Source organism: Notolepis coatsorum, assembly GCF_963971535.1.
Source record: "Notolepis coatsorum genome assembly, chromosome: 9".
Taxonomy (NCBI): domain Eukaryota; kingdom Metazoa; phylum Chordata; class Actinopteri; order Aulopiformes; family Paralepididae; genus Notolepis; species Notolepis coatsorum.
Genome location: NC_140173.1, coordinates 46,983,629 through 47,008,570, shown reverse-complemented (window position 1 = coordinate 47,008,570; position 24,942 = coordinate 46,983,629). Strand labels below are relative to the sequence as shown.

At 46.2% G+C, this 24,942-nt stretch overlaps 1 protein-coding gene across 1 annotated transcript in view; it reads right to left on the bottom strand.

Annotated features, from left to right (window-relative positions):
- Positions 1-24,942, bottom strand: part of herc4 (HECT and RLD domain containing E3 ubiquitin protein ligase 4) — a 115,955-nt gene that overhangs the window by 53,325 nt on the left and 37,688 nt on the right. Inside the window, exons 12-13 of the mRNA XM_084322198.1 lie at positions 24,558-24,669; positions 23,750-23,939 (exon numbers count right to left, since the gene is read on the bottom strand). Coding sequence (XP_084178324.1) covers positions 23,750-23,939; positions 24,558-24,669 — 302 coding nt within the window. The remainder of the gene's footprint in view (positions 1-23,749; positions 23,940-24,557; positions 24,670-24,942) is intronic.

Here is a 24,942-nt window from a genome sequence, read left to right as displayed (position 1 = left end):
TACAACCAGCGGGACCCCCCCCCCCTTAGTGTATCCAGCTATAATCATTTAAGTACCATCGCTATAGTTCCTAAATATCCAGGTTGTATACTTGCTCCCTGCGTAACCAGAGATTGGACATTCAATGTTGATTTACCTACGAATACTCATTTGCCATACAAGTGCATATTTCAAATCATAAGTGTAAACAAGTGAACGTTGTATATACCCTTTGCTATATTAAATATTCGATTTGTACATTTGTGTGGACTTCGTTTCATCAGGTGGGAAAGTGTTCATCATATTTATATCATGTACTGGATGGCCAGAAGTTAAAGTACAAGAGGTAGTGGTATTAAATACCATATCTAACAATACAGTCAGGGAATTGTACCCCTCAGTTACAATTGGTCCTTCGAGCCGGAGGGTAACTAGTGTAATATTAATATAGTGTTATTAATATTGAAATGGCCTATGATGAACACTCCACGAAACGGTCCTCCTAACCTAGAACGCCCGCGGCGCAGACGACAGCCACCTCAGTACTTAGAGGATTACACTGTCAGTCAACTACCTAGCCTTCGACAAACGGTAAACGCGGTAAAAGTAGAAAGTAAAATTATGTCTGACCTTAACGACCAGGTTTCCCCGACCACAGAGGCCCTAGTAGGTCCTAATGTAACTGACCAAGCTCACGGTGGGGACCAGGAGGGAGCTGACATGCCTTTACCCCCCGCCACTACCGAAGAAGTAGTTCCCGACCACCCCCGGGAGGAAGACAACCCTACAGAGAGAGAACTCTGCACGGAAGAAGAGGAGGAGAGCGCCGAGGAAATAGAGCTCCAGGACTCCCCAACGAGTACCCCCAGGAGCGGCTCACGCAGGAGCGGCTCACCTCCACAACCGCCTTCCCCCAGCGAAGCGGAGAGGATGCTACAACAGGCGTTCCTCGTCAGCCTGACAGCCTCTACCGAACGCGATCAACTTCAGGGTGAACGCGACCGTCTCCAAGCACAGGCGCTCAGCGAGCGCGAACAACTCCAAGCGCAACAACGGAGCGAAGAAGAGCGCACACGCCTGGAGATGAGACGCCTTCAGACGGAAGAGAATATGGCAAGAGACCGGGCCGACGCCCAGCGCGCCGCTGCCGGTGCCCAAAGAGAAGCAGATCTCACCAAGCGCGAAGTCGAGCGCGACAAGTTACAAGCGCAGCTAATGGAGCAGCTGATCCGCAAGGCAACACCCTCTCCCTCCGCCAGGGGTTCAAGGAACTCGTCGAGACAACAGTCAAGGGCAGCGTCTCCTCAACGAGCAAGTGACCCTGAACTTGACCAACAGACCGAGCCTATACCCCCCGCAGACCCCCTTCCCAGACCGGTCCAAGCGAGACCCAGCTACAAGGAAGGAGCGGCATACACTGCGGAGAAGCTAAATAAACGATTACAGGATCTGGAAGATCTGATAGAGGAAGAAGAGGGAGAGGAGGAGAACCAAGCCCGACGACAGCACAGTACTCCACCGGACCAGGAGGTCCAGTACAGCCCAGGCTATACCCCCGCGGCGCTGCGCTACAGACCCCCGACTCTATTCACGGGTGAGCACGACGCACGACCAGCCCCGAGGAATAGCACCTGGACCAGCGGGCCATGGTACCCTGTCAGTACCAGCCCACAGCGAGGCGCAAGAGGGGACTCGCCCAGGAGGTCTCTCCCCCAACGCTCGCCGATGTATCAGCCATCCACGGCGTCATACATTGCCACGCCGTCATTTCCAGACTTCGCCTATGAGAGTCGAGCACAGTACACGGAGCTCCGGATGTGCTTAGAGACAATGATGGTGGATGTCGCTGATGAACGCCACAAGTATGCAATATTACTGAAGCACCTGAAAGTACCGCGAGCGCACAATATAGCGCTAGCCTATGCCACCTCTTCGACACCATACACAGCGGCCCTTGCAGCGCTGGACCAGAGATATGGACGTATATGGGATTACGTAATCCAAGAGATAAGGCATATTGATCGCCTACCCCCAGCCACAGACAATCGCTCATTAGACGACCTGTCAATCAAAGTGCAGTCCCTGGTAGGGATGCTGGGAGCGCAACGGGAAAAGGGCATGCATGAGCTATACGCCAACTCTAACGTCGAGAGGATTTTGGAGAAGCTGCCACCCGCAAGACAGGAGCGTTTTAGGCGGCAGAGAGACTACCGGGATCCCAACGGCCCCGAACCATCCCTCCTTGATCTAGCCGACTTCCTGGCGAGAGAAGTCAGCAGCTTACGACTGGATACCTTCGGGCGGAGCACGCCAAGCTCCAGAGAGGGACCCAGGAGAATAAAGGATGGAAGAAGATCGGTGACTGTCATGCACCAATCAGAGTCAGTACCGAGCAGTAAGAGTCACAGCACCCCCTCGAGAAAAGAGAAGTGGAAGATAGCGTGTCCCTACTGTGAGAAAGAACACTGGCTGTCACAATGTGACCTATTCACAAAGATGAATGCAGAAGAAGTGAGTCAATGGATAAAGTCCAACAGGCGCTGTTACCGATGTGCGCGGCCACACATGGCAGCCGAATGCCGCCTAAAGAAAAGGTGCAGTCGGTGCGACGGAGCCCATCTAGATATACTACACGAAAGTAACAGAAGACGGCCTCCACCTGCACCATCGAGCGGCACCAAGGCAAGTGTCATGTACATTGACCCCGCCAGCAGCAGCGGCGCCCAAGTGCTCTTAAAGGTAGTCCGTGTGACATTGAGCTACCAAGATAAAGTCATGGACACTTACGCCGTCCTTGATGACGGGTCAGAGAAGACCCTTCTGCTCGCGTCCGCTGCGGCCCAGCTGGGACTGCGGGGGAGCAAGAACGAAATGACGATTCGGACAATAAGAAGAGATTTAAGGACGATGGAGGGCGAGAGTGTCTCCTTCACTATCGCAGCAAACGGGCAGCCAGAGCGACGGTATAGGATTACAGATGCTTTCACCAGCCAAGAAATGGGACTATCGCGGTACACCTACCCTGTCGCCAAGTTGATGGATAAATATGTGCACCTGCGCCAATTACCTATCCCGCTCATAGACGGCGCTACCCCGACCCTGCTGATAGGCTCCGACCATGCAGAACTCATAGTCCCGATTGACCGGGTCCATACAGGACCCCGAGGCTGTCCTGCAGCAGTCGAGACCCGCCTAGGGTGGACCCTACAAGGCCCCCTCGCTAAATCTCTCAACCGAACAGCAGCAACTAGCTGCCTCCACTCCAGAACGACAGAAGAAGACACCACTCTCCTGCAGCATGTCGAGAGGCTATGGACACTAGAGACAATGCCCTTTAAGAACGAAAAGAAAGATATTCGTTCTAAAGAAGACATTTACGCCATCAACCTACTCGAGCAGGGGACAAAGAGAGTCACAGTCGGCGGAGTGATGAGATACGCAACTCCACTCCTGAGGCGAGAGGGAATGCCCACCTTTCACGCAAAGAAAGACGCCACGGAGCGCTATCTATTGAACACGGAGCGGCGCCTAGCCAAAGACCCCGCTCAAGAGAGTGTGTACCGCGCTGAGATTGAGAAGCTAATCACAGCGGGACACGTAACAAAGATTGACATTAAAGAGGCCGATCAGACGACCGAATCATGGTACGTGCCGCATCACAAGGTCCATCACAACGGCAAGGATCGCATTGTGTTTAACTGCAGCTACCAGATCGGATCCCAAAATCTGAATAAAGAGCTCTTGCCCGGCCCCACACTCGGCCCCTCCCTACTAGGCGTGCTACTGCGCTTCCGCCAGGACAAGGTGGCTATCAGCGGGGATATCAAAGGGATGTTCTTGCAGGTGAGACTAGTAGAGGAGGACAAGCCCCTGCTGCGGTTCCTATGGAGAGAGAGGATCGGAGATGAGAACCCAGCCATCTACCAGTGGGAAGTACTCCCCTTCGGAACCACATGCAGCCCGTGCTGTGCTACATTTGCACTACAAAAACACGTCGCAGAGGACCCAACAGCAGATGAAGAGGTCCAACACAGTGTGAAGAACAGTTTCTACGTGGACAACTGTTTACAAAGCGTTTCGACTCAAGAAGAAGCCGAGGCTCTCCTAATCAAGTTACGCGCCTCCCTGATCAAAGGCGGCTTTGATCTCAGGCAGTGGGCCAGCAGTGACCCGCACGTATTGCGCAGCCTCTCCCCCGCGGACAAGGCTGCCAGCAGCGAGACCTGGATGGCGACCATCCCAGGAGAAGCCCAAGAAATGACACTAGGACTAGTCTGGCGCTTCAAAACAGACTCGCTCCACTATAGACACAAACCCTTGGCTCCAGAGCAGGGAAGGTCGACGGCGATACCGACCACCAGACAGAGTGTGTTCAGAACACTCGCCAGACAATATGACCCGTTGGGATGTATTCTACCTTACACCACCAGGGCAAAGATGATTGTACGAGCACTATGGGACAAGGACCAGGGCTGGGACGACCCAATACCCGCACACCTTGCCTCAACATGGAGAGAGTGGGAGACGGAACTCCGCTCACTCCCAGGCGTCAATATACGCCAAACTCCAAACGCTGGAGGTTTCCTAATTTTCTAAATAACGATGAGGATTTTGTCAAATTAATTAACAAACAGTTGGACTGGTATTTATTGAGTAATAGGGGCTCGGCCTCACCAGCTATAGTCTGGGAGACCCTTAAAGCTTACATAAGAGGCTACATTATTAGTTACTCTTCCTGGAAAAAGAAACAATATCAAACCAAATTACGCTCACTAGAGTCTGATATAAAAGCGCTTGAAAATCAACACTCCCTATTACAATCACAGACCTTATTGGTTCAGATAACGGCAAAAAAGGCAGAATATAACACTATCACCTCGCGAGAGGTAGAAAACGCCATGTCAAGGTTGAAACATCGCTACTATGAGCAGGGTGACAAGGCAGGGAAACTACTAGCGTGGCAAATTAGAAGGGAGGATGCCGCTAGGTGTATTCCGGCCATTAGGGTAAGCGACAAAGGGGAGTTGACCCGGAACCCACTGCTCATAAATCGGGCCTTCTCAGACTTCTACAAGTCTCTCTACTCCTCGCAGGGGGAGAAGAGACAGGAGATGTGTGAGTTCTTGGACAACCTAGACATACCTACGATAACAAAAGGCACAAGGGGGGTCCTGGACGAGTCGATAACTAAGCAAGAAATACTAGATGCCTTATCAAAACTGACGCCAGGGAAAGCTCCAGGGCCGGATGGCTTCTCCATAGACTTCTACAAGGCATTTATTAGCAAATTGATAGACCCTCTCCTAGAAATGTTCAACTACTCTATTGAGAATGACCAACTACCTGATACCCTTGAGCAAGCTCTTATTATAGTCCTGCCAAAACCAGGGAAGGACCCTACCTTATGCGGGTCGTACAGACCAATTTCGATCCTTTCCAACGAATATAAAATATTTACTAAAATCATAGCCACTCGACTTGAGAGAGTAACCTCCTCACTTATTAATACGGACCAGACCGGTTTCATACAAAATCGCTCATTAATAGACAACGTGAGAAGATTTCTTAACTTGACGCATTGTGCCAAATCCATAGAAGACCCAGTCATAGCGATCTCGTTGGACGCGGAGAAGGCATTTGACCGAGTAGAGTGGCACTTTCTCTTCGCTGTTCTACAAAAAATGAACTTTGGCCCAAATATGCTAAGAATGATCCATATGCTGTACCTTAACCCTACAGCCAGGATACAGACCAACTCAGAGATTTCACCTTCTTTCCCTCTAAGGCGCGGTACTAGGCAGGGTTGCCCTCTTTCCCCGACACTTTTTGCGCTGGTAATCGAACCCCTGGCTATAGCAATAAGGTCACATAAAGCTATTAGTGGGATCAAGGTGGGTCCTGAGAGCCATGTTATCTCTTTATACGCGGACGACATAGTCCTGTTTCTAACCAATCTCGACTCATCCATGCCTGCCCTTATGGAAACACTGTCAAAGTATAATGTAATCTCAGGCTACAAGATTAATGCACAAAAAAGCGTGGCCATGCCACTTAACTCACTAGCCGAAAAAATGCCAAGGTCCAATTTCCCCTTCCAGTGGAACTCACAATTTGTAACATATTTGGGTCTAAAAATCCCGAACCAAATAGATACAATTTTCTTACTAAATCATGACCCACTACTTAAAAAGGTGGAGAAGGACCTAGATAGATGGATGCAGCTGCCTCTCTCGCTAATCGGACGTGTGAACTGCATTAAGATGAACATCCTACCTAAATTTCTCTATCTTTTTCAAACCCTCCCTATATCTATACATAAGAACTTCTTCAAGAAATTACAAAGGATAATATCTGCATTCATATGGAGAAGGAAGGTCCCTAGAATTAAAATTAAAACCCTATATAATTCCCCCCAGTGTGGTGGACTGAAACTCCCGGACTTCCAACGCTATTACTGGGCTGCACAGACAAGGGCTCTGTGGATTTGGCAGAATGAGTCGACTAATTCCCCTGCCTGGAGACAAATAGAACAATGCCATATGATGGACGTACCGCTGGCCGGAATTCCTTTTATCAGGAAGTACCACACCCTGAAGAACTGTTCAGATAACCCATTTATTAAACACACAGCAAGAACATGGTTTGAGATTCAGACACATCTTGGTAGCTTTATTGCATTTCACAGGAAGACTCCCTTCCACAACAATCCAGCTTTGCCAGAATCACTTAGAGATGGCATCACCAAGAAGTGGTACACTCAGGGAATTAAAACTTTTGGGGACCTATTTGATAATAACATACTTATGTCCTTTGAACAGTTACGTGCCGCCTTCCACCTTCCAACTACTAATTTCTTTAAATACCTACAGGTCAGACACTTCATAGGTACAGGTCAGGGAGGAGACGCCACTCTTCCAAAACCCCTCCTCATAGATGATATTCTAAAAGGAGTTATTCACACTAGAGGCATCCTATCATTAACATATGATAGAATCCTGACCAGTACAGAAATTATACCCCTAAATGCCAAGAACAAATGGGAGCGGGACCTGGACTGTACCTTTGATGAAGATGAATGGGAATCACTATGTGAGTCTGCACTATCTTTTTCATATAACACTCGACATAAACTTATGCAATTTAACATTCTCCATAGAACCTATTTTACGCCGGAAAGACTTCACAGGATGAATGAGGCTATCTCTGACCTTTGCCCTAGGTGCTCAACGGAAACAGGTAGCCTGCTCCACATGTTCTGGGAATGTAACAAACTGAGACCTTACTGGGGCTCAATTTGGGAGACTCTCGAAGAGGTCACAGGCCTTGAGATCCCATGTACACCTAAATTAGCATTATTAGGAGACATGTCTGACATTTCTCCAGATAAGAGAGGCAAGGTGCGGATCATTAAATTGGCCATGATTGCAGGGAACAAGTGTATTGCCATGCTGTGGAAAAGTGCTGAATCCCCCCCCATGTCTATGTGGCTTAGTGAAATCTCTTCGTACATGGCATCAGAGAAAATAATGTTCAATCTTAAGAAAAAACCACGTCTCTTTGATAAATGCTGGGCTGGGTTTAGGCAATACTTAGAACAGATTACATAGTAGGTTGATGATATAGGCTATTATTGAAGCTCCCTTTTGTCTTTCTGAAGGGTATATATTGCAATGAATGATACTGTAAATGTTATTAGTTGCTCTTTGAAGAGAAAAGATGTAATGGTAGACATTTATTTGTTTGGTGTAGAAGTATGGGCACCGGTTAGACGGGTGTAACTGGGTTTACAAAACTCTCAAAATGTGTAAAAAAAAAAGAAAAAACTGAATTTGTCGAGGTCCTAGTCTGGGGGGAGGGAGGGGGGGTCTGGCCGATTTTTTTTTTTTTCAGGGGGGGGGGGGGTTAGTATGCATCTATTTTTCTGTAACTCGGGGAGGGGGGGGGGCAGTTGGCAGCATTTCCTTTTGTATGGTTGTTGAACTGATGCTGTTAAACTGAAAAAAAAAGAAAATACCTATAAACATATTGTTTAAAAAAAAGAATGAAAAGGGAACAAGGGAACTATAAAATAAATTGAAATGTAAATAAACAAGGTAAAGATAGAATTGACCGTTGAAATATCAAGATAGGGCCGATATGGGCCGATATAATTTTTTCTTTTTTTTTTTAAATGTAATATTATTTTTTCTTTTTACATGTTTTGGCCTTAAATTGTTTCAAAATATCAGTAATTTCTGAAAATAAGTTACAAAAGTAAAAAAAAAGTATGCATTTTGGAAAGTAGCTCTTTGTTTGATTATCATAAAAACGTGTTTTCTGTGCAGAGATGTCGACATCGGTGGATGTCGGTGCCGGCTAGAACAGCAATATTAATGTCGGTTATCGGTATCGGCCACCATTTTCACATCGGTGCATCACTATTCTTTTGGATGTTATAATTTTTTCTTTATTGTTTCTGTCTGTTTAATTGTATTGTCTGAGATGTTTGTAAATCAAAAATGCAAATAAAAATATAAGTTAAAAAAAAAATATATACGCCGCAGCTACTTCCCATCCACAGTGAGGCCAGAGACATGCGAGATTGATCTACACGTCTTCAGCGACGCCTCCGAAGTAGCCTATGGATCGGTGGCCTACTTGCGTGCCCACGAGAAGGGAGGAAAGATACACACTGCTTTCATCCTGGCCCGCTCAAGAATAGCCCCACGTAAGCAACAATCTATCCCACGTCTAGAGCTCTGCGCAGCCCTAGCAGGAGCGCATCTAGCCACGTTAATCCAACGTGAACTCACCATTCCGGTGCACAGAACAATCTTGTGGTCAGATTCCACGACAGTACTCACATGGATCAAGTCTGATTCATGCAGATACAAAGTCTTCGTGGGAGTCAGAGCCACCGAGATTCAAGAGTTAACAGAAGCAGCGAGCTGGCGGTATGTGGACACCAAACACAACCCAGCTGACGTCATCACCCGGGGAATGTCTCTGGATGCCCTAACCCGTCGCAACATCTACAGTGACGGACCAGAATTCCTCAAGCTCCCGGAAGGAGAGTGGCCTACGCCCACCCCACGGGAAGGAGGTAACGAGGAGGCTGAGAACAAGAAACCTATGTTCTGTGGACTGAGCACAGTCGCCTCCACAGACCCCAACATAGATGACTGCATTACCCTAGAGAGTGCGCAGCAAAGAACATTCCTGCGGCACCACCCAGAGATTCAGTCCACCACTGACATGTCAGCAGCTGACTACGAAGAAGCAGAACTTCTTCTACTACAACGAGCCCAGAGAGACTCGTTCCCCGATGAGCTAGACTGTCTACAGGGAGGAAACCCCGTCCCATCAGACAGCAGACTGCTCCACCTGGCACCAGAGAGTGACGCCCATAATCTCATCAGAGTGGGTGGTCGCCTGCGGAGAGCCCCCGATCTACCGGATGATATTAAGTACCCGATCGTCTTGAACAGCCGACACAAGGTCACAGAGCTGATCATAAAGAAATACGACGAGGATGTACACACCACGCAGGAGCAGAGAGAGTCTTCGCGGAGATCAGACGTCGTTATTGGATACTGCAAGGGAGAGAAGCAGTGCGGCGCTTCCAGCGAACCTGTCTAGACTGCCGTAAGTGGCGCGCGCAGCCCAGCATACCACGGATGGCTGACTTACCCCCCTGTCGCCTCCGACTCGGCGACAAGCCATTCCACTCCACAGGCATGGACTGCTTTGGCCCGTTGTATATAAAGAGAGGAAGAGGAACCGAGAAGCGGTGGGGTATTGTATTCAAATGCATGACCACCAGAGCGATACATATCGAGCTCCTTCCAACCATGAGCACAGACTCATTCCTTATGGCCTTCCGAAGATTCACATCACGGAAAGGAAAACCGTCTACATTGTCGTCTGATCACGGGACAAACTTCAAAGGCGGAGAAAGAGAGCTGAGAGAGAGCTTCCAAGCTATGGGCCCAGAACTTAAGACCCACCTCGCTCCATCCCAGATTGACTTCCAGTTTAATCCCCCGAACGCACCCCACTTCGGTGGAACCTGGGAACGAGAAGTACGTTCTATAAAGACAGCCCTGTACGCCGTGCTTGGGGCCCAGACTGTGGCAGAGGAAGTCCTAATGACAGTCCTCACGGAGATCGAGGGAGTATTGAACTCAAAGCCCCTCGGTTACGTCTCCAGTGATGTAGCAGATGTCGACCCAGTCACCCCCAACACACTCCTAATGGGGCGGCTGGACCCCGCGCTACCCCAGACAATGTACAGGCCTGAAGAAGCGAACGGCCGAAGAATGTGGAGGTACAGTCAAGTACTAGCTGACAAGTTTTGGAGCAGCTTCCTACTCCACTACCTACCGTCTCTACAGACCCGCCAGAAGTGGGTAAAAGAGAGAGACAATTTGACAGAAGGAACAGTCGTCATGATTATCGACCAGTCACTACCCAGAGCTATGTGGCCGGCTGGCCGCGTAAGCAAAGTGATCACCGGTGCCGATGGCAAGGTCCGAGCAGCTGAAGTACTCGTCCAAGGGCGCACTTACACACGACCCGTGGCGAGGCTCATAGAACTGCCCCGACTCCCAGATACTATCGATGATGACCATGACCCCATGACTTTGTGAGTTGACTGACCCTTACAGCGGACCTTGAGTGGTAGACAGTGCGGTTAATCTGTCTCTGCTTAGCTAATTAGGTGGGACTAATTAGGGGGCGGCTGTTGTGAAGGATCAGATTGAACCGAATATATATATTTATTTATATATATATATTTAAATAGTGTTTGTATATCGTTTGATATCCCCTGTATATTCCTTGTACAATATGCACTGAATATCCCTTTAGTCTACTAAACAGCCCATAATAGTTTCATTCTACCATTGGACGAGAACCTGGCGCCAGGTTGCCATACCCCTAGGTTCAAGTTCAATCGTGCCGCCCAACATGTCGTGGCAAGCCCCGGTTCCGCGTAGGAATACGTCTGGCGAAATACGAATGGTACTATTTGTTCATAGCGCATATATATATGGCGCAAGTCAAGTAGAACTTTCTTTTTAGTCCAGTTCTTTACCCTCCAACAGAGTGACAGACGCAAAGCCTCACCCACGACGCACGTGTGGTGTAGTAAGGCCTACTTGGCCTCAGAATAGGCATTGAGATATCGTGTGGATTAATAGTTGAATAGTCATAGTTTGGCACTATACCGTCGAGTTGGACGTATTCTATTAAGCTAATAATAGTCTATTTATGTATGGTGCATCGTTCGGTTAGAGTTATAAAGTTATCAGTACCCCCATCGTTCCTGACGTTATCTGGACGCTTAACCAGGCTGGGCAGACCCCTAGTGGTGCTTGCATCCGAGGAGCTCCGGGCCAGGGCGACTGGACCTGTATATTGGATTACTCTACCCGGACGACGGCGAGCCTTCCACGGCTTGGATTATGCTTTGGGTGCTTTGATTATTCCATGGATAACGGCCAACACTGCGGAGTGTTGGAACTACCCCCCGGAGAGGACTCCAGGTGAGACGGCGCTCTACACCAGTGAGGTCGCCTCACGTCTCTCCGTTGTGGACCGGCAGCTACCGTCCACCAGAGGGTCCAGCTGTATTCGTCTGCGGACCGAGGTTCTGTGGGCACCGTGTTCAAGACTTTGAATTCTCCCAAGAAATCGTCGGCCAGATGGGATACCGCCAGCGGCTTCTCTAACCCCCCCCTCCTACTGTCTTACAACCAGCGGGACCCCCCCCCCCCCCCTTAGTGTATCCAGCTATAATCATTTAAGTACCATCGCTATAGTTCCTAAATATCCAGGTTGTATACTTGCTCCCTGCGTAACCAGAGATTGGACATTCAATGTTGATTTACCTACGAATACTCATTTGCCATACAAGTGCATATTTCAAATCATAAGTGTAAACAAGTGAACGTTGTATATACCCTTTGCTATATTAAATATTCGATTTGTACATTTGTGTGGACTTCGTTTCATCAGGTGGGAAAGTGTTCATCATATTTATATCATGTACTGGATGGCCAGAAGTTAAAGTACAAGAGGTAGTGGTATTAAATACCATATCTAACAATACAGTCAGGGAATTGTACCCCTCAGTTACACCCCCCTTAACCGTTTAAACTTTTCACAAATATCGCCCTAGGATTGATGATGTAATTTTGATGCAGTGAATCCTTCAAATACAGGTTGATAGTGCGGTTCCGTTCCACAGCACATGGCTGGCTGATTTTTCGGAGCTCGGCAACCAGGCCACATTATCCCTGAATACGTTTTATTTTTTATACCTTTTGATTTTCCAGAAGTTGGAATTATGTCTAAACATACGCAGAGAAAGTTGGGAACCCTGAACGACGTGGATAGGGATCTCATCAGGTCGATATTCCGAGAGGAAACGGACGCTATCTTGGCTAAGCTAGCGGGCAGGGTGGATGCATTGCAGGAGGAGGTGGCTGCAATAGGCACTCGATTAACCGTGGCGGAGGAAGATATGTCCGCGGTCGTGCAGGCGGCTGAGACCAACGTCGCGGGAATATTAAACTTGGAGGACAGGCTACGTGATTGTGAGATGAAGGCGGCAGACCTGGAGGACCGTGGTAGGAGATGCAATGTGAGAATTTATGGACTGCCTGATGAAACGGAGGATGACGACCCGATAGCGTCTACCTTAATGATAAGCAAGCAGTGCAAAAATGCGGAAGCATTCGTCACCGCACGCCACTACGGTAAAGCGCCTTTCTTTTCAGGCCCGCTTTGGGAGCTGTCGCGCGGAAATAGGCTGTCTATTGCCATTCTCTTTGACAAACTCTAACCTTAACCAGCTCCTTAATAGCGCCTAAACTTAACCGTTCTAACCTTAACCAACTCCGAAACAATGCCTAACATTAACCTTAACCATGCCTAACCTTAACCATAGAAATTATATTGCCATTCTCTTTGACAAACTCTAACCTTAACCAGCTCCTTAACAGCGCCTAAACTTAACCGTTCTAACCTTAACCAACTCCGAAACAATGCCTAACCTTAACCTTAACCTTAACCATGCCTAACCTTAACCGGCGAAAGAATACACGTTAAAAAAAAAAATCACGTTAAAAAAAAAAATATTCGATGGGATTCGAACTCGCCAGCAAACGAGCCATAGGATCCACAGCCATGTAGTCTTGCCAATTGAGCTATTTCTAGATAGTGAATAAGGGGCGGTGACTTATATATATTGAGCTCCGCTCGGATCTCATGCGCATGCGCGGGCACCTCGTGCGAGCACGCCGGCGCACGCACGCACCTGAGCGAGCACGCCGCCGCCGGTGCACGCACGGGCGCTGGGCGGCGGAAAATGAAAGGCGCATTACCGCACGCCACTACGGTAGAATGCTTCCGCATTCTTGCACTGCTTGCTTATCATTAAGGAAAAGGCGACCCGATAAGGTACCTTGAGGAAATGGTCCCAAAATGGTTCCCAAAGCTAGCTCGACCTGAGATCGGAAGAGCGCATAGGATCTTTAGACCCGCTACCCAGTTGAAGGGCGGACGTGCAAACCCTCGCACATTCATTTTCTGCTGCCTGAGATTCCAGACGAGACAGCATATACTGAGAGAGGCCAGACAGAAACCGCCGGTTGTGAATGGCTGTACATTGAGATTCGCCGCTGACTTTAGCGATTACACAGCTAAACGGCGAAGAGCATTCGCAGGCGCTATGGATCTGGCACGAGAGCGAGCTGTGGAGGTGTTTCTGCTATTCCCAGCAACGCTAAAGGTAAAGACGGGACGGGGAGAGGTATCGTGCAACTGGCTGTTCAAGTCACCATCCGAGGCGGAGGACTACATCCGAAGAAGCAGCACCGTCGCTCCGACGGGGGGGAGCGGACAGGCCGCGGTGGAGCATGCGCCGAGCGACGGGCAATGAGGGGCTGGAGCGGGTACCTGAGGCGGGGTTCACGCGTGGCCTGCTAACATGCTAGCTATCCAGGCTAGCATCCCTATAGGAGCGGAGCTGATTCCACGTGTGGGCGGCTAGCATACAAGCTAACCAAGCTACCGTCCTCACTGCACGTGTGCTTTTAGCACACCGGCTAGCTAGCCAGCCCAGCATTATGGTAATCACTTTCGACCGCTGCTTACTCAATCTTCAAGACGGTAATAACTGACTTCTCTATATGGTACTGTTTCAATCACGAACATGATTACGGACTAATTGAATGTAATTCAGACGCCCTATACTCTTATCAGTTTCTTCATTATTATTTATCTCTTGCCCTTTTTATCATCCAACACTTGAGCTATCCAGTAAACGGCGCGAGGATTGTTACGTTTGTTTATTATCTTTATTCGGCTCTAACCGGGCGGGATGAAGATCACAGTCTTCACTCAAACAGACTGAATATGCTTATGATCCATCCATTCGAGGGGGTTGTTCCCCTTTGCAACGAACTGTATGCGGGTGGCAGGTCGAGGCTATCCTACCGCTGCGGACAATGTTGTGCATTTAACTCTCCTTCTTGTCATAACAGAATACAAGTCTGTCGCCAACGCTTCGCAACCTCAACGTGGACAGCACGGTAATGATCGGGGTTTGTTTCCACAATGGTGTTATTTCGACATGTGTTAAGAGTACGTCACTTAAATCAAGTTCAGTTCGGACAAACTATGTTTCATGTGCCTTTTTCGTATGAATAATGTTCTATGCACTGAATTCTATATAGACATAGATTGATACTCTCTGTTGAGAGATGGGGGAGTCCCCCTATTCATAATTTGTTACAATATACAATTCTGGTTAGAATGGTAAAGTTAGATAATGTGGTCCTGGTTGCTGTGACCCGGTCACAGTGCCGGGTGATGTTTGATCGACATCGGACAAGATATTTGAGAGGGGGGGGGGGGGGGGGGGGGGACACACACACAGGTTTTTTTGTTTTTTATTTCTTTTTGCTCGCTCTATTGTATGTCTGCTCTCGCCCCAACAGGTCCTTAGCGTGGGGTTGTGTATATATTGTGGTGCTCTACTTCAGGGGAATCACGTTCAATCATACTGCAACCTGGTTGGACTATGGCTAACTTAAACATCTTGATCTGGAATTCAGGGGGGCATAATATTCAACATAAGCGCACAAGTGTACTTACATGGATGAAAAGACAGGAGGTCGATGTGGCTTTGCTGAGTGAAACGCATCTTTTAAAGGCTGACCGTGCTAAACTTGCAAACAAATTTTATCATAATATAGGCTCCTCCTCTTTTAGCTCTAGATCCCGGGGGGTAGCCATAGTGGCTAAGTGGAAGCGGAATATTAAACTATTAGACGTGTGGTCGGATGCTGAAGGACGAATCACTATAGCGAAAATGGAATACACTAACAGGAAAATTGCTCTTATAGCTGCATACGCCCCTAATGTGTATGACGCACAATTTTATACTGCACTCACTACAGAGATGCTGAAACTACCCGAGTACTCATTCATAGTGGGTGCTGATTTCAATGCTATGTGGGATCCGTTGATTGATAAATCCGGAGATGCTGTAACCCACGATCAAAAGCAGGCGTCCGCGGCCCTACGTGGCTGGTCTAAAGACACAGGGTTATGGATATGTGGCGGTTACTCAACCCAACCTCGCAAGACTACTCTTTCTTCTCCGCGAGACATAAAACTTTCTCCAGAATTGATTATGTCTTCTCCTCCCCTAGGCTATTCGATAGTTTTGACGTTGACTTGAAGCCCATTGCACTGTCAGACCACAAATACATCCTTGCTTAAGGGTTCACTCAGCAAAATGACGTCTCGTGCCCCTAGATGGCGCTTTAACTCAACACTGCTGAAGAACGAGGAATTTAATCTACAATTTAAAGAGAAGCTCATTGAATTCGTGCAGTTTAATGCTGGTTCGGTACAGAACCCCAGAACTTTGTGGAATGCGGTCAAGGGGTTTATTAGGAGTAATACCACGCTATTTGCTTCCAATCTCCGCAAGGGGCGTCTCTCCAAGTTGGTGGAATTGGAGGAGCTGCATAAAACAATGATGTCTTCTATGCAGCGCAAATATTCTAACCGACTGGAGCTCCAAATTAAAGTGGTGAAAAAGGAGATTAACTCCATTTTAAGACAACAGTCTGAATTTCAAATGCACAGAACAAGACAACACTATTACTTTCATGGATCTAGACCAAGTCACCTACTGGCTATGAGGATACGGGCCAGCGATCAATTTGCGGATATCCCTGCCATTAAGAACCAACAGGGGGAGATAACCACCAACCCCAAAAAAATCAATGATACATTTCGCTCATTTTACTCCAACCTGTACGAGTCGGAAGTGGTCTTTGATCACGCCAAGCTGGAGGACTATCTTAGTCAAATTAACCTACCACAAATCTCAGAGGAGGACGCAAAGCGGTTAGCTGAACCCATCACACTAGATGAACTCAGGGAAGCAATTGCGGACATGCAGCGGGGCAAGGCTCCTGGTTGGGATGGCATTCCACCGGAACTCTATACTGCGTTTTGGGATATACTTGGTCCCTTATTACTTTCAATGATTTTACACTCAGTCGAGGAGGGCAACTTCTCCAGGGATGTCAATATGGCACTTATATCTGTTCTACTCAAGAAAGATAAGGACCCCACAGAATGTGGCAGCTATAGACCCTTAAGTCTCCTCAGAGCCGATCTCAAGCTATATGTTAAGGTGCTAGCCATCCGACTTCAAAAGCATATGACGTTTCTGGTTAACCCGATCAGACTGGCTTTATAAGAGGCCGTCTGGTCACGGATAATATCAGACGGTTACTACACGTGATTGACGCCAGTAAGGATGTTGCAACCCCTACGGCCGTCATGTCCTTAGACGCAATGAAGGCCTTTGACAGACTGGAGTGGTCGTATTTATGGGCAGTACTAGGAAGGATGGGATTGGGCGAGGGTTTCATTCACATGATGCAGAACCCGGCCGTCTCTCTGCCCTACCTTCTCCAAGTAATAGATGACTTTGGCAGCCTATCTGGATTTAAGATCAACTGGCCAAAATCAGCCTTCCTTCCACTCAACGAGGCTGCGATGGCAACCCTCCTTCCAGCAAATATTCTCATGGTAGATCACTTTAAATGCCTTGGGGTTGAAATATTCCCGACTGTTAACCAGACTGTAAAGTATAACTACTCCAGCTTGGGTGACAGGATTGCGAAGGATTTTGACAGGTGGTCCAAATTAAAGAACTCATTACAGGCCCGCGCCTCAATAATTAAGATGAATGTCTTACCTAGAATTAATTTTATTAGCTCCATGCTTCCGTTGTCTCCTCCTGTTGGTTACTGGCAAAAACTGCACTCTGCTGCATATAAATTCGCCTGGAATAACAAACGCCCACGCTTAAAGAGAACCACTGCACAGAGGAGTAAATTGGACGGGGGTTTGGCATTTCCGGACTTCAAATATTATTTCCAAGCATACTCTCTAAGACCTCTTATCACGTGGTTTGACGCTCATGCGGCTGTTTCCTGGCGTCCATTGGAAGAGGAGATGGTGTCCCCACACAGACTTCAAGATATCGTGTATACCAACATCTCAATCAAACAATGCAAATTACGATTTGGCCCTCTGATCACACATGTGATCCAGATTTGGCGTGATACCCAGAGAACTCGCACTAACCGCCATAAATGGCACACGCACTCCCCACTGTTCAATAACAATTTGCTCTTTATTGGACAACGACCCATTAGATTCCCCAGATGGGAGGGGAAGGGTATCCATGTATTGAAGGATATGTTCAACGACTCTGGTATCCAGTCTTTTCAGGACCTATCCAACGAATTTGATCTCCCGGTAGTTCCTTTTTCTTTTCTTTACAAATGAGGGCAGCTCTAAAGGCTCACAGAGTCCCATGGGATGCTCCACCAGAACGACACCGGTTTCACAAATTCTTTTATGACGGAGAGACATCGAGAGGCTTCGTCTCTGACTTTTATCTTCACTTACTTACGGCCTCATATAAAGACCTACCCTTAGATACGATTTGGAGAAAGGATATCCCTGAGTTGGATATAGATTTTGATTGGGATGCGGTATGGGAAAATATTAGGCTATCATCACGCAACCCAGATCACCAACAGATCCATCTAAATTTTGTTCATAGGACTTATTTGACCCCCAGGCGATTGAACCTAATGGGTCTCAGGCCTGACTCTCGATGTACCTTGTGTCCAGATGGTGCCATTGGAACTAGGGATGCTCGATATTGGCTTTTTTACCGATACCGATATTCCGATATTGTCCAACTCTTAATTTCCGATACCGATATTAACCGATATCAACCGATACCGATATATGCAGGGTTTCCCCGTCCAAAAAACGTAATAATTTCAGGTAACTAATAATTTCACTGGATATATATATAACAAATATTGTTATTGTTTTTTTTCTTTTTTTAACCGATACCGATATTTTCCGATATCACATTTTACTGCCGATATCGGCCGATAATATCGGTCGGCCGATAATATCGGACATCCCTAATTGGAACATATATCAGGGATTAAAGCAAAAAAAAATCTCCTGACTGAACTTTTTTTCTGGCAAAGTCATATTCTTATTTTAACCTCCACTGTATTTTTTTTTAATAGCGTTAGCGTTTTAAGGGAGTCTACTGTCCCGACTGTGACTATAGACCCTACTGTTGTGGTTGTTGTGCCAGGCAGGGAGGCTGTGTGCTGGAGAGCGTGAATGCAAGTCTTGTGGCTAGCTTCTGATTGATGGCGAGCTAGAACCCCTTTCCCATTACTTTGAACGATGAACTAAAAGGCTTGTTATCATACAAACAAGGGACTAAACACGTTTCGCAATTATGCCACAACAACAATGGACAGTCTCCTCCCCACCATTTGTATATATTTTTTACCACCCACCCCCTCCTAATGTACAGTCTCCTCCTCATCATACGTATATATTTACTGTTAGGATCTCTGGGTAACAGCACTGTATATTTGCATATCATGTGACAAATGTAACAGTACTATATACCTGTAAGTCATGTATGTCCCTATGTCATAAATGTCATGTATGTTGTGTATGTCATAAATGTCACTATGAATTGAAAATGGGGGACCCTGATGATGTAAACAAGACAAACGCCTTTCTCTGGTCTGCATCCCCTTAACAATTGTGTGTATTTCTACTGGATTTACCAGATCCAGAGTGAATGAATGAATGAAAACTTTATTTAATACACGAGACCCTCTTCTTGGGACCAAGTAAGGTTTCGTCGATAATCCAATGTACAGTTACTTACAACCCCCCCCCCCCCCCATCACACCCACCCAACCACCTCCAATGTACAGTCCCCCCACCTACCCAACCTCCACCAGTGTACAATTTCTACGTCAAATGTATATACTCTCTTTTTTTAGACTATTTTTGTATCACAAACAATACTGTATTTGTAAATCTGGTATGTCATAAATGTATAGATGTAGCAGTACTGTATCTGTATGTCAGATATATGTTATGATGAATTGAAAATGGGGGACCCTGATGTAAACAAGACAAAAGTCTTTCTCTGGTCTGCATCCCCTTAACAATTGTATGTATTGAGCTGTACTGTATTGTACCCATTCTGCAATCTGTTAATAACAATCAATCAATATTTAACAGATTGCAGAATGGGTACAATACAGTACAGCTCAATACACACAATTGTTAAGGGGATGCAGACCAGAGAAACACGTTCGTCTTGTTTACATCAGGGTCCCCCATTTTAAATTCATAGTGACATACATGACATACTACAGATAGTACTATTACATTTGTGACATATACGATATGCAAATATACAGTACTGTTACCCAGAGATCCTAACAGAGATTATACATATGATGGGGAAGATACTGTACATTAGGAGGGGGTACTGTGAAGTAACACGACAATGACAAATGTGTTGTTTCTGTTTTTCTTTTTGAAATAGTTGCGGCACACGGAACAGACAGCCCCCAGTAGCCTAGGTTTCCGTTAGAAAAAAACAAATAATAACGCAAATAACGTTCTGATTAACAAAGGCATTCGTTTTGTGGCATTAACGTTAACTAGATGTATCAACATTCATGTACATTTATCATACACGGAAAGCGAACGGCGCAAGCACACACACACACACGCAACAACAACACACGTTGTCGCGTAAATAACGTTCTGATTAACAAAAGGCATTCGTTTTGTGGCATTCACCTTGCCTAGAATTATCAATAGCAATAGTAATATATATGTTTCTTTAGACTAGAATAAGTAAAATGAACTTACTATCTCGGAAAAGTTGCAGCATGTCAGTGTTTACTCTGGGTTAGTGATGGGTCGGTCATGAGCGACTCGTTCATAAGAGCCGAGTCATTGCCGTGAGCGTGAGTCGAATCGCTCACGTCTGGCAATGAGTCGGTTCACGCGCCCCCCCCCCCCCCCCGGCATGCACAACAGACACACACAATGAACTCAACGGATATCGTCGATCGGGGGCTCAACTAGAGTCTGACACGTTTCTATGATAAACTGAATGAATAGACAGACATTGACACAGACAACTGAATGAATAGCATACTACTTATTTGGTTGTATAGGAGTCGAGTGGCGCTAATGAGTGTCTTTTGTCAAACAACAGTAGTCTATGAATAGGCGTGTCCCGACACCGACGCCTGCTGCGCCTGCTGTGTGCTGTGAGTCACAGTCGTCAGTCAGTCACACTTATTTAACATGATCAAATAATTATTATAATATTTTTTACTTCACTTTGAAATATTATAGTGAAATATTTTGCAATGTTGTCGCATTTCCTCCAACAGGCTCTTTTTTGTAAGTTGACTGGTTTGCACACCAATAATACAGTGCAATAATAGAATAGTAGAATAGATAGTAAAATTATGCAATAGAATGGCCAGAGTAAAATAGTGCTACAGTACAATCAACAGTCAGCGGGGTGTATTAGAAGGCTATGGTGAAGAGGTACGTTTTTAGCTTATTTCTGAAAATATTAAGATATCTAGCTTCCCTAATGTCCATAGGTAGTGTGTTCCATAACAGGGGGATCCTGATGTAAACAAGACGAAAGTCTTTCTCTGGTCTGCATCCCCTTAACAATTGTATGTATAATTGTATGTAATTGTATAACATCGGCCAAATTTTTTTCGCGCTCGCGCTCACGCTTCTTGTTTTGGCTTACGGAACTTCCTCCGGAAGTGTCAATGATCCGTGAGCCGTGAGTCGCTTACGTGAATCGGTTCATTGCGGTGAGCGTGTATCGAATCGCTCACTCACTGAAATGATCCGTTTGGCACATCACTACTCTGGGTCTCGAGTAGAGCTAAACAGAAACTGAAAGGCAAACGGTCGCTTCCCATTGGTGCTGAGCACAGCGGAGGCGGGTGAAAGCGCTGTAAACGATTGCTCGTAAATGACTGCTTGACGCCTCTGATTGGCTCAGGTTAAAATCCGTCACGACTCGGAATCAAATGACGGAATCTCCTAATCAAATGGACGGATATCCGTCTCAAGACGGAACGCTTTAATGCCTGACATATATGCATATGTATTGGGAATGCCCTCCTGTTGAGATCTTCTGGGAAAATGTCACCACTCAGTTATCAGAGATTTTCTCTCTAACCATACCGGCCTTGCCTTCTGTTTTGTTGTTAAATGATGTTTCTCAGTTGCCGACCTCTGTACAAGTAAAGAGGCTCATTTTGGCTGGTCTGACCGCTGCCAAAAAGCTGATTGCCTCACGCTGGATACAACCAGATAGGTAGGTATGGATTCTCACCTATCTTGATGTTATTTATTTGGAGATTTCCACTGCACGTGTCATAGGTGTTAATGAGGCCAACATCGCGGTCTGGTTGGCCGTGGTGGAAAAACTAAAAGAACGCATATGACTCTGGAAATTGAGTACGGAATAAGGTATTATATTGATGTCTCACGTTGGGGTCCTGGGGCGAGAGGGGGGGGGGGGGGGGGGGGGAGAACGAGCGAATATTCATGTATGTTGATGGTTATGATGTTTTTTGTATTTTTGTTTTGTTTATTATTTTTCATTCAATATTGATCCTATGTATATTTTCTGACCCCCTTCTGATCTGGGTCTGGTGATCGTGGGCTCTGGCTGGGGGGGGTGCGGTTCGGGGTCTCTGCGAGTCAAGGCACTAAAGAGGCGTGGTGCTTTGGCTCACGGGCAGCCGGGCTGTGGGTCCTCCGGGGTTGTGGCTTGCGGGTGTCGGGCCTGGTGGTGGAGGGGGTTCGGTAAGCCCCTTTTTTATAGTAAAGATTTTATTTTGTTATCCTTTTACTTTGTGACAACTTGTTTTGACTGGTTGTGTATCCAATATATAATAGGTCTAATTTATTGTCTAATCATTGTTGTGTTAGTTTGTGTTCTTGGATGTCTGTTATGTATTATTGTCATTATTGTGCTGTGTCGTTTCTTGTTTGAAAAAATTAAAATAAAAAAGATTGTCAAAAAAAAAATACAGATTGATAGTGACACTGCGACAGTGGCTCAGGAGGTAGAGCGGCCGCCCGGTAATCAGAAGGTTCCTGGTTCGATTCCAGCTTTTTCTGAAAAAAAAAAGTGTTTGCGTGAGCAAAACACTTAACCCCTAACTGCTCCCGATGAGCACCTTGCATGGTTGGGTGTGTGAATGTGTGAGTGAATGGGTGAATGTGAGGCACAAGTTGATAAAAACGCTATATTAATGCAGTCCGTTTACTTTTGCCCGAGGCTCTACTAAATTAAGTGTTGTTTTGTGGTGTTGACTTCCTTTAACACTTTGAATGCCATCCACAAGTTTTCTCGTGTTTACCCCCCACGGGTTGAATGCCCACTCATGAGAATATACGTTTTATTCATTATTATTTTTTTATTAGCGATCTGAAATCATATTGCATCAAGCGAGTCTACCGTTGGAGATCCAGTCACCCCAGGCGCTCAGATGTGAAAAAAGCGCCCCCTATCGTCTCCCAGATGGTAAATCACCCTTTTGGATTGGACTCAATGAAAATTAATGGGGAAAAAAAACCCGCACTCCACATTTTACTTCTCACTCATGTAACCGAGGTCTACCAGAGTTCACTCTGGAGCCTCGGAGCCGCGGGGAATATGTGTTTTACTGTATACACGATGGATCAATCAAATGAGCGATTTTTTTTAATGGCGATCGGGAATTGGAATAAACCATTTGGATACCATCTGATCTCAGGTAAGGAATCTATGTTATCAGTATTAGGATAATCAGACTCGTTTTCGCTTTTATGGGATTGTGTGTTTGACTGTGCGCGCCGTCAGGAAATAGGAGACTCGATTTTCGGCTCGCCGCAAGAGCGTGCATGCGTAGTTGCGTACACATATACTATCGATAATCTAGCGTTTATTTGAAAACGATTCATGACATGGCCGAACAATGACAACGTTCTAGAATATTCCAGTAAAAGGCGATTATCATGGAATGTGTTGTTTTTTCCGTGAAATCGAGTGATTTTCAAAATGCTAGAAAACGGAAATGAAGCGATAAAAAAACAATCTGCCATGACAATGTTGACTGGAAAATGAGTCTTTAATAAGCGACGGGCAGATTAGACACATAGCCATAATTTAAAACATAGATTAGGCGATATTAACGTTAACATTGGAGTGGATGTGGGCATTCAAGGGACTAATAAGAAATTACACTTGGGCAGTCAAAGTGTTAATGAGATAGGAAGGTACAGTGTTAACCGTGTTGCCTCCTACCGAGCACCTTCCTCGGAGCTTCCTTCAGGCTGATCAGGGACTTGGCGAAGGGGATGGCGAGAGTCACGTATGTGTTTGGGTCGCTGAAGAGTGGACATTCTGGGAGAGTGAGGTAGAGTCTCAGAGCCTCGATGTCTGGAGGAGAGTTGGTGAGTCTGGGAATCAGGTGCTTCTCCAGACTGGCAGCGATCTGATGGGACAGAAGAGGGAAGGATTCATCTTGTGTTGTTTGGCAACATGAACGCTGCCAGCTGGCCAATTCCGTCTACAGTAACGCCAAGTATCGATATTTAAAAATATATATAAAAGATATGTAGCTTTGACAATCACATTTTACTGCAATAGAAATTATTCGAATGAGGTGAACAGACTGAAAACGTTATCTTATTAGATCAAACAGGTGTTTTATATATATTCTTATTGCAGATGTTAACGTTTTCTGTTGGAGGCATCATTTGCAGTTAAACAATTGTAATAAATCGCAATATATCGCAATATTGTGACATTACAATACTGTGACATTACAATACTGTGACATTACAATATTGTGACATTACAATACCGTGAAATTACAATATTTTGACATTATGCATTGCGTGTCATTAACCTTAAAAAACGATAAAGAGTCCATGTAAACCTTCAAGTAAATTAAAATATAACATGAAAATCTGAATAAGTGGAGTTGGACTGCGGACATACAATCTATAGTTCATAGACTTTCTCCTAATGCTGAACAATGACAAACTGTAACGACAAAGCGCTGTGTCGTTCTGCTTTACCCAGAGTGGTATTGGTCTGGAGCACTGACCTGCTGCGCCACCTCTGGGTGATCCAGTTGAACTACTCTGTGGAACAGCAGGCGAGCCACGTTCATATCCACACCCGAGCACTTACTGCTGGTGTTGTAGTGATCTGGGTGACTGTGCAGAACAGAGAGAGAGAGAGAGACACTCCTCTGTAACACTTCAGTTTAGCATTTTTCTCAGCAAATCTTCAAAAATAAAGACTTGGCTTCTTGTACAGGAATCACTCCTGCTTTACTCTGCTAAACGCTCCATAGTCCAAATGTCCATTCTTCCATTGTTTGACTAAGGCAATGTCATTTACATGAATGCAAGAGTACAGGGAGTAAATTGTCATCTACTCCCTATAACAGCAGAGCTGCTCACCATATCTAGCTAGATGTTCCCCGT